Source organism: Pteronotus mesoamericanus, unplaced genomic scaffold, assembly GCF_021234165.1.
Source record: "Pteronotus mesoamericanus isolate MK-2021 breed Mesoamerican mustached bat unplaced genomic scaffold, CSHL_Meso_final scaffold_705, whole genome shotgun sequence".
NCBI lineage: Eukaryota > Metazoa > Chordata > Mammalia > Chiroptera > Mormoopidae > Pteronotus > Pteronotus mesoamericanus.
The window spans coordinates 9,606,150-9,622,063 of record NW_026555326.1 but is presented as its reverse complement, the minus strand read 5'-3'; the positions used below and the strand labels follow the sequence as shown (position 1 = coordinate 9,622,063).

Genomic DNA, 15,914 nt, shown 5'->3' with positions numbered 1-15,914 from the left:
TATACTTTTGATAGCTGGATACTGGCTGGCATCAATTTATTTTTGAATCAATAGAAGGGAAATCCCAATGTAATCTGCATTGGTTATACCATATCTGGTATATGATATGTGATTCTGAACAACATTTAACCAGTAGAGGTTTCTGAAGATGAGAGAACCATATGAGGAAAGATATTCATAGTACTAAAGCACAAAAAAGTACATAATCAGTGATATTTACCATAAAGATTATAAAATATTGGGAGCCTCAGACATGGCTTCACAGATTTGGAACTTCCCATATGGGAAAAGGGCTTGATTTGTTTTATGTGGTTTTGTAATTTAAATTCTGAATTTTATAACTTCTACAGAAAATCATATTGATTATTAGGGTAATATATTTTGTTTTAATTATTTTAGCTTTGCATAAAAATAGCAATGACTGGCTCATGAGGTAGGGAGTTTCTTGTTACTGGAATCTACAAACATTATATCTGTCAGAAATGCTCATGGAGGATTTCTACATTGGATGGTAAGGTAGATCAGATATCTTTAAGTTCTCCAAAAACCCTAAAATTAAGTAAACTTTTTCCCATAAGTGTGGAATAAGGGTGATTGTTAAACTCAATCTGAGTCATACAAACCTTCCTTTACCATTCTGTTTCCCCTCTCAGTTATCACTTGAATGCGTGGCTCATGGCTGGCAATGTCAGCCTGGATGACTTGGTGTCTATTCAGAAGGTTTTTTGAGGCAATCAAGTCCTTGCCTACAGATAAAAAAATAATTTTAATGCCTGGTATTCTACTTTGTAGAACAGGAAGAGGCTACTCTACTCCTTTTAACCCTCAGACCTACAAGTTCTTTTCTTTAAGATTCTAATCATTGAGTGGGCTTCCTGAAATGTATACCATTCATCTGAATTAACTCTGCTCAGTTTTGTTATTTTCCTTGCCTCTTTGTACTAAGAATATTTATTATCTTACAAAAGATATTAAATAAATTACCATTCTCTTTGGAAGACAGGTAGAAAGGCAAGTAACTTTCCAGCTCAAACTTTCAATATTATGCAACCAATTTTTTTCAGAATACTGTGATACAAAAATCAGGATAGTCCTTTTCTAATTTCTATGGGTGTCAAGGAGTTATTAAATCCCTAAATTTAGAGGATTTTTACCATAAAAGTAGCATAATATTTTGAATTTTTGTTTGTAAGGATTAGAAATAACTTATAAAAGTTGCCTCACTCATTGTTTAACATTAACAAGTATACAATAAATACTGTGTATTGTTAGTTTTCTTCATCTTCTTAGATCCTAGTACATCCTACATGTCCCCATCTATGCTTTACCTATCTTACCTCCAAAAATGTCTTCCCTATACTTCACACTAAATGCCTCTCCAGAAATTTTCTATACCCATCCATCATTCAAAGAGATTTTTTATCTTCTAGGAAGTTTTACCATACTAAGCCCTCCCTTGTCACCATTGTCTGAACCCTCATATATGTTCTCAATATATGCATATTAAGTTTGCATTATATTTATGTGCAATTTTTTTTCTCTATTTCAATACAAATGTCCTGGCACTGACAATGGTAAACTGATAGCTTCCAAAGAAAAGGAAAATATGTACTTTATTTATTACATCACCCCCTTTACATTTATAATATCTCATATAGTTATAAAAGAGATCCTCCAACAATATAAACAAAAACTTTTAGTACCTCAAACACTAACCATGTTCTCTCAGACAAGGACCTTGGTAATAACATAAGTTAGAGAAAGTAGCCAAGAGCAGAACACTCTAGCTTTTCCCAAAGGTCTGAAATTCATGGTACTGTTCATCTGATTTTAGGAGGTAAACTTTTAAATACATACTTTTTTGAAGAAAATTCTCATGGAAGATTGAAAAGAGGAAACTTTGCATCCCTGGTATTCTATCTCAGGTCTCTCAAACAATTTGGAGAACTTGGGGCTCTCCTTAGGGCTCAACTTGCTCAGTACGTACTAACCAAGGAAGGTGGAAGCTGCTGAAGGTTCAGTCTCCTGGATCCAGGCTTCCTCATCCTCTGTGTCTCTGCAAATCTGCTGCAGGTGAAGAAGATCAATGAGCTTCTTCTTTCGGGTAGCCAGTGGCTCCTTCAGAGCTTCAAATCTGGACACCAAGGACTCCTGCCTTGCCCGTATGTTCCCAGCATCAGGATGACCTGTTTCTTCAAAATATGTTGCCAGGTCTGTGATGGTGTCTACCTGTTCCTAAGGAAGAAGTTGAATGGGTGTCAGGGAATCATGTTATTTAGCAGGAAAGGATAAGAGTTTGCTGTAGGGAGAGCATGGAGAGAATCAGCTTCCATACATACTACGTTAAGACTTCTAACCAAATTAGTAAAATGAAGTGGAAGGGGTTGTTATATTGAGAACCATTTCATCAATCTAAGAGTTATTATGGGAAAGTAGCTTTCAAACCATGTTTCAGAAAGAACAAAATATTTGTAGAGTGTGCCAAAGAAATCAGAGATACCAGAACTACAGAATCTTAATTGTTGTGGCCCTTAGGAAAATGATGCAGGAGCTTTTTCAGTTTCAGTTCACATTTCATCTTCTTTCTCTCTCTTTAAAAGGAGCTATAATTGTAAATAACATAGACACTTCTGAGGCTTTAATGTGTTGCATAACAGGAACAATGCCTATGCTTATGAGATGAAATGTAATGTCACAAAACAAATGTCTAAGAAATTCAAAGGCACTGCCTTGGTCAATACCTAGTTATGTGAATTGGAATAAATCACAGTCCCCTTTAGGGCCATCATATAAGGAAGAGGAAACATGGTTTCAAAAGATATTGCTGGAAATAAAATGTTAATTGTATTTCTATATACTAAAATATAAAAGATGTATTCAATCTTATTAGTGAGGTCAAATATGAATGGCCTGGCAGAAACAAGTATGTAGGATTTTTGGTTTCTCTGCTTTTCTTTTTCTTTTTTCTTTTTTTGTCATTGTGTTGGGATAAGGGAAAACAATAAATAAGAAAAGTTCTTTCAACAGGTAATTGAACAACAGGCATTGGTTCACTTATTCTATTTTGATATCCAATTTTCAACCTATAAATGTTTTGATCTATCTCTCCCATTTTGGAACAAAACATTAATCATCTATAGCTTCTTAAAACATGTACTCACTTCTCCATTAAAAATTTAAAGGCTCTATAAATAATTAAAATGAATATCTCTCATTATGATGAAAATTGTGTTTCAAAATCACTCAATTATGCTATGTTTTTCAAAGTTAAAGTGCCCTAAGAGATGAGAAAATCATCAGTTGGCTAGTGAGAGAATTAAGATTAATTATCCAAAATATATTAAGAACTCACATAACTCCACTCCAGGGAGACAAACAACCCAATTAAAAAATGGGCAAAGGACCTGAACAGACACTTTTCCAAGGAGGACATACACAGTGTCAAGACTTATGAAAGGATGCTAATTATCTCTAGCCATCAGAGAAATGCAAATTAAAACCACAATGAGATACCACTTCACACCAGTCAGAATTTCCATCTTAAACAAATCAACAAACTAGTGCTGGCAAAGTTGTGGAGAAAAGGGAACCCTAGTGTACTGTTGGTGGGAAATGCAGACTGGTGCAACCACTGTAAAAAACTGTATGGAATTTCCTCAAAAAACTAAAAATGGAACTTCCATTTGACTCAGCAATTTCAGTGCTGGGATTATACCCTAAGAGTTCTGAAATACCAATTGAAAAGAACATATGCACCCCAATGTTTATACCAGAACACTTTATAATAGCTAAGTGCTGGAAGCAACCTAAGTGTCCCTCAGGAAATGAGTGGATCAAAAAGCTATGGTACATTTACATAATGGAGTACTATGCAACAGAAAGAAAGAAGGAACTCCTACCCTTTGTGACAGCATAGATAGAACTGGAGAGTATTATGCTAAGTGAAGTAAGCCAGATGGTGAAAGACAAATACCATAGGATCTCACCTATAAATGGACCCTAATCAGCAAAACAAACAAGCAAGCAAAAATATAACCAGAGATATTGAGATAAAGAACAAAGTGAAGTGACCAAAGGGGAGGGGGGAGAAGGATTATGGGAGAAAGAAAAGAGGGGTCTTCAAAGAACGTGTATAAAGGATCCATGGACAAAGCCAAAGGTGGGTAGGATTGAGGGTGGGAGGTGGAGGAGAATGGTGCAGGAGAGAGTGGTAAGGGGAAAGTAGAGACAACTGTATGTGAATGATTAAAAAACAAGATAAGTCAATAAAATATTATATCAGCCATGGGGTTCTGAAAAGAGACACCAGGTAACCTTTATTTTGTTGATCTCTTTCTCTTAATAATAATTACTTACTATGAGTTTGTGCAACACATATATAAGTGCTTTGGCCTACCTCTGGTCAAAGAGCTAGCAACAAACCTGACGAGAAGCCACACCAGACTCCAAGAGGCTGTGTTTCCTGAGTAGATTCTGTACATCAGCCAGGCCTTTCCCATAATCTTCAGAGGTAGCCTGCCACTCCACCTCCTCTAGCCAGCGCTTAAGGTCTTCTGCATTATTTTCAAATTGCAGCTGCTTGTTAGCTTCATACAACTGAGTTCCTGGGAGAAGACATTAAGTATAAGACAGGTACAATGACTGCTTCTAATTACAAGGTAATATACCTTCCATCAACTTGAGAAATTTAATATTTTGATAATCCAATGGGAAAATATATACCTATCATATAAAATCATACAAGAAGTCATCTTGAATTTGTAGAACTTGGTGGTATTGTTTTTGATAAAGTAGTGTTCTCAAACTAAGAAAAACAGTTAATTTCATTCCCAATGAGGTACAGCACTGTTTACTTAGATTTTAAACAGCCTGGGAAATATCATATGTTATTTATTGCTTTTTATTTAGACCTCCTTTTCAAAGGGATTCAAATTCAAACACTGAAATTTCCAAGAGAAGTATAAAACTTGGGGTTAGCTTAGTTTAATTATTTTCTTTTTTTTTAAATTTATTTTCTTTATTTTTTCAAATACATTTGTCTCTGCCTTCCCCCCACCACCTTCCCCTGACCCCTCTCTCACTCCCTCCCTCAATCTTTCCCCTTTGGTTTTGTCCATGAGATCTTGCTACATGTTCCCCGACCCTCCCATTCCCTTCCTTTTCCCCGCCCCCACCTCCCTCCATCCCTCTTGTCTCTGTTCGTTTCTTTTCCTTTCAGTGTTGTTGGTCTTATTTTCCTTGCATCTTTGCATTGTTTGTTAGGGTCTGCTTACAGGTGAGATCATATGATATTTGTCTTTCGCCCCCTGGCTTACTGAATTCTTTTTTTATAAATGTCCTCCTCAGAATTTTATTAGCTACTTCTTAATGCCTGTCCTTCAACACAAACCATGTCCCACAATTTTCTCTTCCAAAAATTTCTTGATTATGCATACTGTTCCCAAATTTGTTATTCTATGACCTCATAGCAATGATTTACATTATTTCTTTGTAACAATTACTGTATCTCCTGATGGTGGGGAGTAGTTGAGATTTCTTATTGTTATAGTCAAGTTAATTGTTTTCCTAAATCAAAAATCAGAATGACATAAACAAAATCAATATGCTATACCTATTCCAGAACCAGGGCAAAGTCATCTCCACAGAGAATGTTTACAACAGGGAAAATATTAACAATAGAACCTCATTATTTGTGTTAATTGTGATTCTTGGTCAATTGTCCACTGGAAGAGCTCAGTTTAAATGTTAGTAGAAACATTGTAGTACATATAAGGAAAAAATATTTAAGAGCTTACAGCACAGACTGGGCACTTCAAAAACAGGAAAAAAGTCAAGCCCAACTTATAAAATGAAATACTGTGGAAACATCACATGTGGCACTGACAATCTTTCAATGTTTAATTTACCTGGGTCATTATATCTTGTCTTATTTATGGAACCAAAATTTAAGGACATTAGTTTTAGGTGCATAGACAATAGAGAATTCATGGTTGCAGTATATTTATTCAAAAAATTTTTTAAATTAAAGGAAAATGAAAAAAACAAAACTAGTTTCAGTAAAAAAAAGCTACATGTATGAAGGAAACCTAAAATTTTGTAAATATATAGTGTTATAAATTTAAGTTGAATTTCAAAATCTTCTTGACCAATGGAAGAAGACATGTGGAAGCAAGTAAGGAACATCCTTTCTCACAGAGGTCACCAGGTAAATTCAAGGTGGTAAAGGTGAAAGTGGTTAGGTTTCAGAATTTAGAAATTAGCCTTTCAACAAAACCTCTGCTTCTAACCTTTCTGTGCTGTAGCCTCCAACAGTTCTCTCCAGAGGCTGGCAACTTCACTCACACGAAAAGCCACACTGTCAGAGGCATAGTGACCACCTTCAATCATCTCCTGGCCAGTTTTCTTTAGGTTATTGAGTAGGATCTCATTAGCTGCCAATTCTTCTTCAAAGACTTGCTGCTTTTGAACCCGGCTCTTCAAGTTTTGAGTATCCTGAGACAAAGTGGAAAAAAAAAAAAGAAAGAAGAGAAAATTATTACTTGAAGAATGAGGGGAAATCATTTTGAAGACAGGAGTTATTTCTTACGGTGTACTAAGGAGAAGATAGAAGGCATACCTGTCCTTGTTCAAGTACAGAGACAGAGAATGATTAGGAAACTCATGGGACCAATTCTTCCATCTACACATGTGATAGGCATGGCTAATCTAGCCCAGTGTTTATTTCTACTGAGCCAGGATATTGCCCGAAGTTCACTTTGAATATGACACCCCATACAAGAAGTAACAATCATAGCTGTCATGAATGATGAAAATTATATTCCATTTCTATTCTAGTATAACTATCATCCATCTTTTTGCCTGATACAGAGAAGATGTGCGTACTATAAATGCATTAGAACAATAACTCCTTTACAGACCACAAGCAAATGGTGCTGATTTTAAAGACTAAAAGGCAAAGATAAGGTAGTAGTTCTCATAGTTTTACAAAAATATTAACAAAAGGGTCTGAGGTATACATTTAAGACTAAATGATAATTCAGAAAGTTCCCAAAATAACACAAACTAAAAAAAAGAGGGAGAGACTTTCTGAGAGAAGATGGCGGAGGAGTGAATGGGAGTCGCGCTGACCTCCTCCCAAAACCAAACTGGAATTGCAACTAAATAATGGAGTAATCACCTGGAAAGCAGTGGAGTGATAGTGGGAGAGGAGCCTTGGAGCTGTGGACAGTGGATTCTACTCTCACACATCCCAACAGGTGAGAAGTGCAGTGGAGGCTCGAGAGGGTGCCCTGGCTGCCCATGGGCACCGGCACCAGAGGGACATTGAAACAGCCAGTTAGCTTCCCCCGAGAAGAACGGGGTCTGAATCATAAACAGGAACCCCTAAACTACAGCAGCTAAAGCCAAGAAAATACAGACAAAACGCAACCCCAAAAAGCTTAGGGGTGCTCTCTGCCAGAGACAGGTGGCTGGGGATGCAAAGAGACATTTAAAAGGCAAACGCAAAAGTTGCAGTGGCAGCCACCCTTCTTGATCTCTGGGTAGAGGTGGCAGCAGGGTGGGCTGGTGCCTGGGAAAAGACTGGTGAGGAAAACTTTGTGAAGAGAACTGACACAGCGGCCAGTGGAGCCCCATTGATGGCACACCTACCATCTTGCTCAGGCATAAGGGAATCAATTTTCATGCCTTTTGTCTACTACACACACAGCTTGTACGCGTGTGAGCTGCGGGGCTGAGTGCAGACTGGCTGGGAGAGCCTTGAGGGGAGACTGGAGACAGAGGTGTTGGGGAAAGAATGGGAGGAGGAACCGGGGAGTCCTGACTACCTCCCCATTCTGTAGTCTCCATTGTGGCCTGGAAAGGCACGACCACAAAGAGGCAGAAGTGGGACGCGCACGAACCAGACTGCCTGCGATTGAAACGCAGTCCGCACAGGGGGTGGATCCTTGGCTGAAGGGGTCACAGAACTGCCCAGACACCCCTGAGGAGAGACTAGAAACTGAGGCATTGGGGAAAGAATGGGAGGAGGAACCAGGGTGTCCCAACTCCTTCTCCTTGCCGTAGTCTCCATTGCGTGGGAAGAGACCATACCACCAAAGAGCCAAAAGCCGAAAAGCACACATAGACATGCCCAAAACACCCAATGCAGGTGCACACACTTGCGCTGAGTGACCGGGGAGGGTTGGCGAGCGTGGGTGTGACCTGCGCGGGCTGGCGAACGCTTGCAATGACCGGCAAGGCCTCACACAAACTGGCACTGATTCTGCCTGCAAGGGAGTGCACAGAGCGGCAAAGACAGGCGTAAATTGACCCGCCTGCCCACGATTGCGGAGCGGCCCACAGAATTAGTAGAGCTGCCCAGAGTCCCTGGAGGAGAGACCAGAGACAGGATTAACCAGAGAGTCCTGGAGCTGATTTCCTCCCATTTCCTTAGTCCCCATTTGGCAAGGTCAAGCAACGCACCCAAAGAGCCAAAAGAGGGGAAAATACACAATAGGAGACCCTAAACTGACCAGTGCCGCAGAGCTTGAAAGCCAGGGGGGCCAAATGAGTACCCAATGTCGCGAATAAGCCCCCTGGTCTGGGGCAAGCACATGCGAGCCCAGGCAGGCGGGGGATCCTGCCGCACAGGGAGGCAGCTCAAGGAGCCCACGTGAGAGTGCAGAGAAATCCCAAAAACAGCCCAGCCATGACCGAAGGGGTCACAGAGCTACTCCAAGCAGGAGTCAGACACAGACAGTAGATTCCTGGAAGTCTCAAACACACAACTCAAGGTCTTATAGGGTCAACAACTGACATAATCAGAGGCAGGCCGAGAAAGAAAAGTAAAGAACAAAAATACTTAACAGACTCTCATAAAAATGGGAAGAAAAAGAAGTTCCCCCCAAATGAGTGGAAAAGGGGACTCCCCACAGAGAGAGCTAAATGAAATAGAGGCAAGGGAACTATCAGATACTGAATTCAAAACAATGCTTCTAAGGAAGCTCAATGAGCTCAGCCAGCTCAAAGAGAACTATGAGAAACTGCAGAGAAACTATCAGGATCTTACAGAAAACTATATCAGCCTGGAAAAGGACATAGAAACTATCAAGAAGACACAAGAGGATATGAAGAATATCATTTCTGAATGGAAGAACACAGTAGAGGGATCCAAAGCAAGCTGGATGAAGCCGAGGAACGAATCAGTGAGATGGAGGACAAGGTAGAAAGAAGCGCCCAGAAAGAACAAGAAATGGAAAAAAGACTCAAAAAGAATGAAGCGGCATTGAGGGAAATGCAGGACAACCTGAAAAGCAATAATACCCATATAATAGGGATACCAGAAGGAGAAGAAGAGGAGCAAGGGATAGAGAACCTCCTCGAAAAAGTAATGATGGAAAATTTTCCTAATTTGAGGAGAGAAAGGCTCTCATGGATCCAGGAGGCACAGCGGACCCCACTCAAGAGGGACTCAAAGAGGTCCACTCCAAGACATATCGTCATTAAAATGACAAATGTCAAAGACAGAGAATCCTGAAGGCAGCAAGGGAGAAGGAGAAAGGAACATACAAGGGGGCCCTGATATGCCTAGGAGCTGACTTCTCAACAGAAACACTACAAGCCAGAAGGGAATGGCAACAAATATTCCAAGCTATGAAAAGCAAGGGCCTACAGCCAAGGCTGCTCTACCCAGCTAGGCTCTCCATTACAATAGAAGGGGAATTACTGAGTTTCCCAGACAAGAGAAGGCTAAAAGAATACATCTCTACCAAACCAGCACTCCAAGATATGCTAAGGGGACTGGTTTAAACCGATGAAGGAAAAGAATGAGAGAGAGAGGAACACAGGTACAAAGAGAAAAGATGAGTAAGTTTCTATCAGTAATATCTCTCAATGTGAGTGGACTAAATGCCCCAATCAAAAGATACAGGGTAGCAGAATGGATAAGAAAACATGACCCACACACTTGCTGCCTACAAGAAACCCACCTCAGAGCAAGAGACTTACACAGATTGAAAGTAAAGGGATGGAAAAAATTATTCCAAGCAAATGAGCATAAGAAAAAGGCCGGGGTTGCCATACTTGTGTGAGACAAAGTAGATTTCAAAACAAAGGTCATAAAGAGAGACCCAGAGGGGCAGTTTATAATACTTAAAGTAAGAGTCTATCAAGAAGACATCAACATTGTAAACTTATATGCTCCCAATATAGGAGCCCCCAAGTTCATAAGGAAATTGTTGGATGACTGCAAAAAAGGTATAGACAGAAACACACTGTTAGTAGGGGATTTCAACACCCCACTGTCAAAAATGGACAGATCCTCCAAACAAAACATTGATAAACATATTGAGGCGCAGAATGACACACTGAATCAAAGAGACTGAACTGACATATATAGAACCTTACATCCCAAAGAAGAAAAATACATATTCTTTTCAAATGCTCATGGCAGTTTTTCAAAGGTAGACCACATGATAGGACACAAAGCAAACCTCAGCAAATTCAGGAAAATTGAAATTATACCAAACTTTTTCTCAGACAACAAGGCCTTGAAATTCGAATTCAACCTCAAAGAAAAACTTCAAAAACTTGCAAACTCATGGAGACTGAACAGTACACTAATAAACAATGAATGGGTCAATAATGAGATAAGAGAAGAAATCAGAAAATTTCTGGAAACAAATGAAAATGAACGGACAATGGTCCAAATCCTATAGGACACAGCAAAGGCAGTCCTGAGAGGGAAGTTCATAGCAATACAGGCATACCTAAAAAATATAGAAACATTTCAAATAAAAGACCTAACACTACAACTTCAAGAACTGGAGAAACAACAGCAAATAAATCCCAGAGCAAGGAGACAGAAGGAAATATTCAAGATTAGAGCAGAACTGAATGACATAGAGACAAAAAGAACAATTCAAAGGATCAACCAATCCAGAAGCTCGTTCTTTGAAAAGATAAATAAAATTGACAAGCCTTTAAGCAGACTCATCAAGAAAAAAAGGGAGAGGACCCAAATTAATAATATCAGAAACAAAAGAGATGAAATAACAACTGATACCACAGAAATACAAATGATCATCAGAAACTATTACGAACAATTATATGCCAAGAAATTTGAAAATCTTGATGAAATGGACAAATTTTTAGAAAAGTATAATCTTCCAACACTGAACTAGGAAGAAACAGAAAGCTTGAACAGACCAATTACAGCTGGGGAAATTGAAGCACTAATCAAGAAACTCCTGACACACAAAAGCCCAGGGCCAGACGGTTTCACAGGAGAATTATACAAAACATTTAAGGAAGAGCTAACGCCTGTCCTTCTCAGACTATTCAAAAAAATCCAAGAGGAGGGAAGACTCCCAGACTCCTTCTGAGGCCAGCATCACCCTGATCCCAAAACCAGATAGAGACCCTACAAAGAAAGAAAACTACAGGCCAATTTCACTGATGAACATAGACGGTAAATCCTCAACAAAATATTGGCAAACTGCATCCAGCAATACATTAAAAAGATTATCCACCACGATCAAGTGGGATTCATCCCAGGGATGCAGGGATGGTTCAATATATGCAAATCAGTAAACGTGATACACCACATAAATCAAAGAAAAGACAAAAACCACATGATCCTCTCGATAGATGCAGAAAAAGCATTTGACAAGGTACAGCACCCATTTATGATCAAAACACTCAGCAAAATGGGAATACATGGGGCATTCCTCAATGTAATAAAGGCCATATATGAAAAACCTACAGCCAATATCATACTCAACAAGCAAAAACTGAAAGCTTTCCCACTAATTCAGGAACACGACAAGGATATCCGCTCTCACTGCTTCTTTTCAACATCGTATTGGAAGTCCAAGCCACAGCAGTCAGACAAGAGAAAGAGATAAAAGGCATCCAAATAGGAAAGCAGGAAGTAAAGCTATCATTGTTTGCAGATGACATGATAGTGTACATAGAGAACCCTGTAGACTCTACCAACAAACTCCTCAACCTAATAAGTGAATTTGGAAAAACAGCAGGATACAATGTCAACATTTAGAAATCAAAGACATTTTTGTACTCCAGCAATGCAATAGAATAAGAAGAAATCAGAGAAAAAATACCATTCGATATAGCAAGAAGAAAAATAAAGTACCTAGGCATAAATTTAACCAAACACAAAAGACCTGTATGCAGAAAACTATACAACATTGAAAAAAGAAATAAGGAAGACACAAATAAATGGAAGCATATACCGTGCTCATGGATTGGAAGAATTAATATCCTCAAAATGTCCATACTACCCAAAGCAATTTATAGATTCAACCCAATCCCTATTAAGATACCAATGACGTATTTCACAGAAAGAGAACAGACATTTCAAAAATTTATATGGAACCATAAATGACCCCGAATAGCTGCAGCAATTTTGAGAAAGAAACACAAAGTAGGAGGGATCACAATACTGGACATCAAACTCTACTACAAAGTCACTATACTGAAAACAATCTGGTACTGGCACAAGAACAGACCCATAGACCAGTGGAACAGAATAGGAAGCCCAGAAATAAGCCCAGGTCTATATGGGCACCTAATATTTGACAAAGGGGGCAGAAGCATAAAATGGAGCAATAATAGCCTCTTCAACAAATGGTGTTGGGAGAGCTGGATGGCTCCATGCAAAAAACAGAAATTGGATCATCAGCTGACATCATACACAAAAATAAACTCAAGATGGATAAAAGACTTAAATATGTCACAACACCATCAAAGCCCTAGAGGAGAACATTGGCAGGAAACTCTTAGATATCCCACACAGCAATTGTTTCACTGATATGTCTCCTAAAGCAAGGGACATAAAGGAAAGAATAAACAAGTGGGACTTCATCAAAATAAGAAGCTTCTGCAGGGCAACAGAAAACATCAACAAAATGAAAAGGGAGCCAACCGTATGAGAAAATATATTTGCTAATGATACATCAGATAGAGGTTTGATCTCCAAGATATATAAAGAACTCACTAGACTCCACTCCAAGGAGACAAACGATCCAATCAAAAAATGGGCAAAGGACCTGGGCAGATGCTTTTCCAAGGAGGAGATACAGAGGGCCCAGAGGCATTTGAAAGTATTCTCAGCATCAATAGCCTTCAGAGAAATGCAGATTAAAACCGTCATTAGGTACCACCTCACACGGGTCAGAATGGCCATCATAAACAGATCAACAAACAATAGGTGCTGGGAGGCTATGGAGGAAAGGGAACCCTAGTCCACTGTTGGTCGGAACGCAGACTGGTGCAGCCACTGTGGAAAGCAGTGTGAAATTTCCTCAAAAATCTGAAAATGGAACTGAACTGCCTTTTGATCCAGTGATTTTCCTGCTGGCACTATACCCTAAGAACACCAAAACACCAATACAAAAGAACCTATGCACCCCAATATTCATAGCAGCACAATTTACAATAGCCAAGTGTTGGAAGCAATCTAAATGCCCATCAGTAGATGATTGGATCAAAAAGTTATGGTACATGTACACAATGGAATACTATGCATCAGAAAGAAAAAAAAGAACTACTAAATTCCGCGACAGCATGGGTGGTACTGGAGAGCATCATGCTAAGCGAAATAAGCCAGGGGGTGAAAGACCAATACCATATGATCTCACCTATAAGCGGAACCTAACCAACAATACAAAGATGGAAGGAAAATAAGACCAGGAACACTGAAAGGAAAAGCAACCACAGAGACAAAAGGGAAAGGGGGGGCAGGTAAAGTGAAGGGAAGTAGAAAGTCAAGGAACATGTAGCAAGGACTCATGGACAAAACCAAAGGGGAAGAGCTGGGGGAGGGTAGGAAGGAAGGGACAAGGGAAAATGGTGGTGGGGAGACAGAGACAAATGTATTTAATAAATAAATAAATAGGTAAATGCTTGGGGAAAAAATAAAATAAAAAATACAGTTTCTCATTTTTAGGATTATACATAATAATTTATATAAAGTATTACAACTTAAAAATAAAGAGAACTGTATTACTTTAAAAAAGAAAGAGGGAGAAAATTCAAATCCAGTTTACCTTCTCAGTAATTCATGCCTCTAATTTCCTTATGTTAAACAGCCTTCTAAATAATTGGATTATTTTGGGAAACTTATTTCACAATTTTTATCCTTGGTTTTCTCACCTGTAAATTAGGAGTTTTTCCTTTCCAGCTACAGAGCTTTATAAATCTATATTATACCAAGCCCTTTGGTTACTTTTGAGTTCCAAGTAGCTTCCAGTAAATTTGAAGGTACGTTATAAACACACTGTCTTTTTACTATGAGGGTGTAGAGGGGAGGAGAAAAGGTGATAAAGGGACAATGAAAAGCTAAATAGGGAGTAGTGCCTCTATTACCCAATTCTACTTAAGGAGCATATGAAATTGTGTCAGGAAAAAAAAGGATGATGGGTAGCAATGTATAGGAAAACCAGAAAGTAGATTTTTTAAAGGTTTTATTTATTTATTTTTAGATAGAGGAGAAGGGAGGGAGGGAGAGAGAGAGAATCATCAATGTGTGGTGCTTCTTGAGCACTGGGAAACTGACCCACAACCCAGGCATGTGCCCTGACTGGGAATTGAACCAGCAACCTTTCGGTTAGCAGGCCAGCACTCACTCCACTCAGCCACACCAGCCAGGGCCAGAAACTAAGTTTTTGGCTCTTGACTAGATATAGCCTTAAAAAAATAATTTCCCTTCTCTGGGATTCCGTCTCCTCATCAATAAAATAAGGCTTACTAACTGAACACTATGGTCCTTTCAGCTTAAAGACTGTAATTCCATGAAACTTAGTTCTGATTAATATGACCAGGGAGAGAACGCCCACCTACCTTATAATCTTCATCATCTGTCAACTTTTTCTTCTTGTTGATCCAGTTCTTCAGGTCATCTGAGTCCTGATACAGTTGCTGTAGAAGCAATGAATCTTCCAGCAATCTGCGTCGAGTGGCAGCCCTTTCACGTAGAGCATCCCGCCGAGCCAACAGCTGCAAAATCATGAGCAAACTTATTGTCAGCTAAACAAAATGTGGGCACATGAAATTCACTATTAACATTGGTCACCATGCCCTCAACACACTCCCTGACACTAATACACAGCCAGGCACATATGAGCTCTTGAATATACCCCATCCCGGAGAGCAGCAATGTTCTCTGAATCATAGTGATCCTTGTCAATCAGTTTGGTTGCGGTCTTGTCTAATGTCTGAAAAACAAAACAAAACAAGACAAAACGGTTGTTTTACTTGAATGTCTGCTGAGTATGTGGCAAAAGTTTGGGAAAGTAGTTAAAGAAGGAATCATGGTATAGTGGAAGAGGCCCTGCCTCTAATTTCTGTTATAAATTGCATAATGTGATAGTGAATTCTGATGTCGCAAGGTGAATATCTGATCTGTTCTTAAATTTTTAAAAGCAAGTAGTATTGATATAACAATGTCCAATAGCCAGTCTATCAATCTGTTTACCTATCTATGACCTATCATGTATATATGCATTTATATCTAGCATACTGGTCCCATGAGTTTCCTAATGACCATAGATAATTATATATTCCTACCCACACAAATAGAGGAGTCAAAGTTGTAGAGGTAATTTTTTAAAATTTTCAATTATGATTGACATTTAATATGTTGTATTAGTTTCAAGTGTACATCATAGTGGTTAGACAATTATATAATTTACAAAGATAATTCTAGTATACTCCTTGATAATTATAGTAACCAACTGACACCATACAAACTTACAATATTGTTAACTATATACCCTATGCTGAACTTTACACGCCATGACTATTATGTAACAACCAATTTGTACTTATTAATTTCTTTAAATATTTCACTTAGTTTCCCATCTCCTCCCTGTCTGGCAACCATCAGTCTGTTCTCTGTATCTATGAGTCTGTAT

At 38.9% G+C, this 15,914-nt stretch overlaps 1 protein-coding gene across 1 annotated transcript in view; it reads right to left on the bottom strand.

Annotated features, from left to right (window-relative positions):
- SPTA1 (spectrin alpha, erythrocytic 1) overlaps nucleotides 1–15,914 on the bottom strand; it is a 161,308-nt gene that overhangs the window by 109,207 nt on the left and 36,187 nt on the right. The window contains exons 13-18 of the mRNA XM_054563351.1: nucleotides 15,138–15,215; nucleotides 14,842–14,997; nucleotides 6,288–6,492; nucleotides 4,423–4,604; nucleotides 1,992–2,235; nucleotides 624–746 (exon numbers count right to left, since the gene is read on the bottom strand). Of these exons, the coding sequence (XP_054419326.1) occupies nucleotides 624–746; nucleotides 1,992–2,235; nucleotides 4,423–4,604; nucleotides 6,288–6,492; nucleotides 14,842–14,997; nucleotides 15,138–15,215 (988 nt within the window). The remainder of the gene's footprint in view (nucleotides 1–623; nucleotides 747–1,991; nucleotides 2,236–4,422; nucleotides 4,605–6,287; nucleotides 6,493–14,841; nucleotides 14,998–15,137; nucleotides 15,216–15,914) is intronic.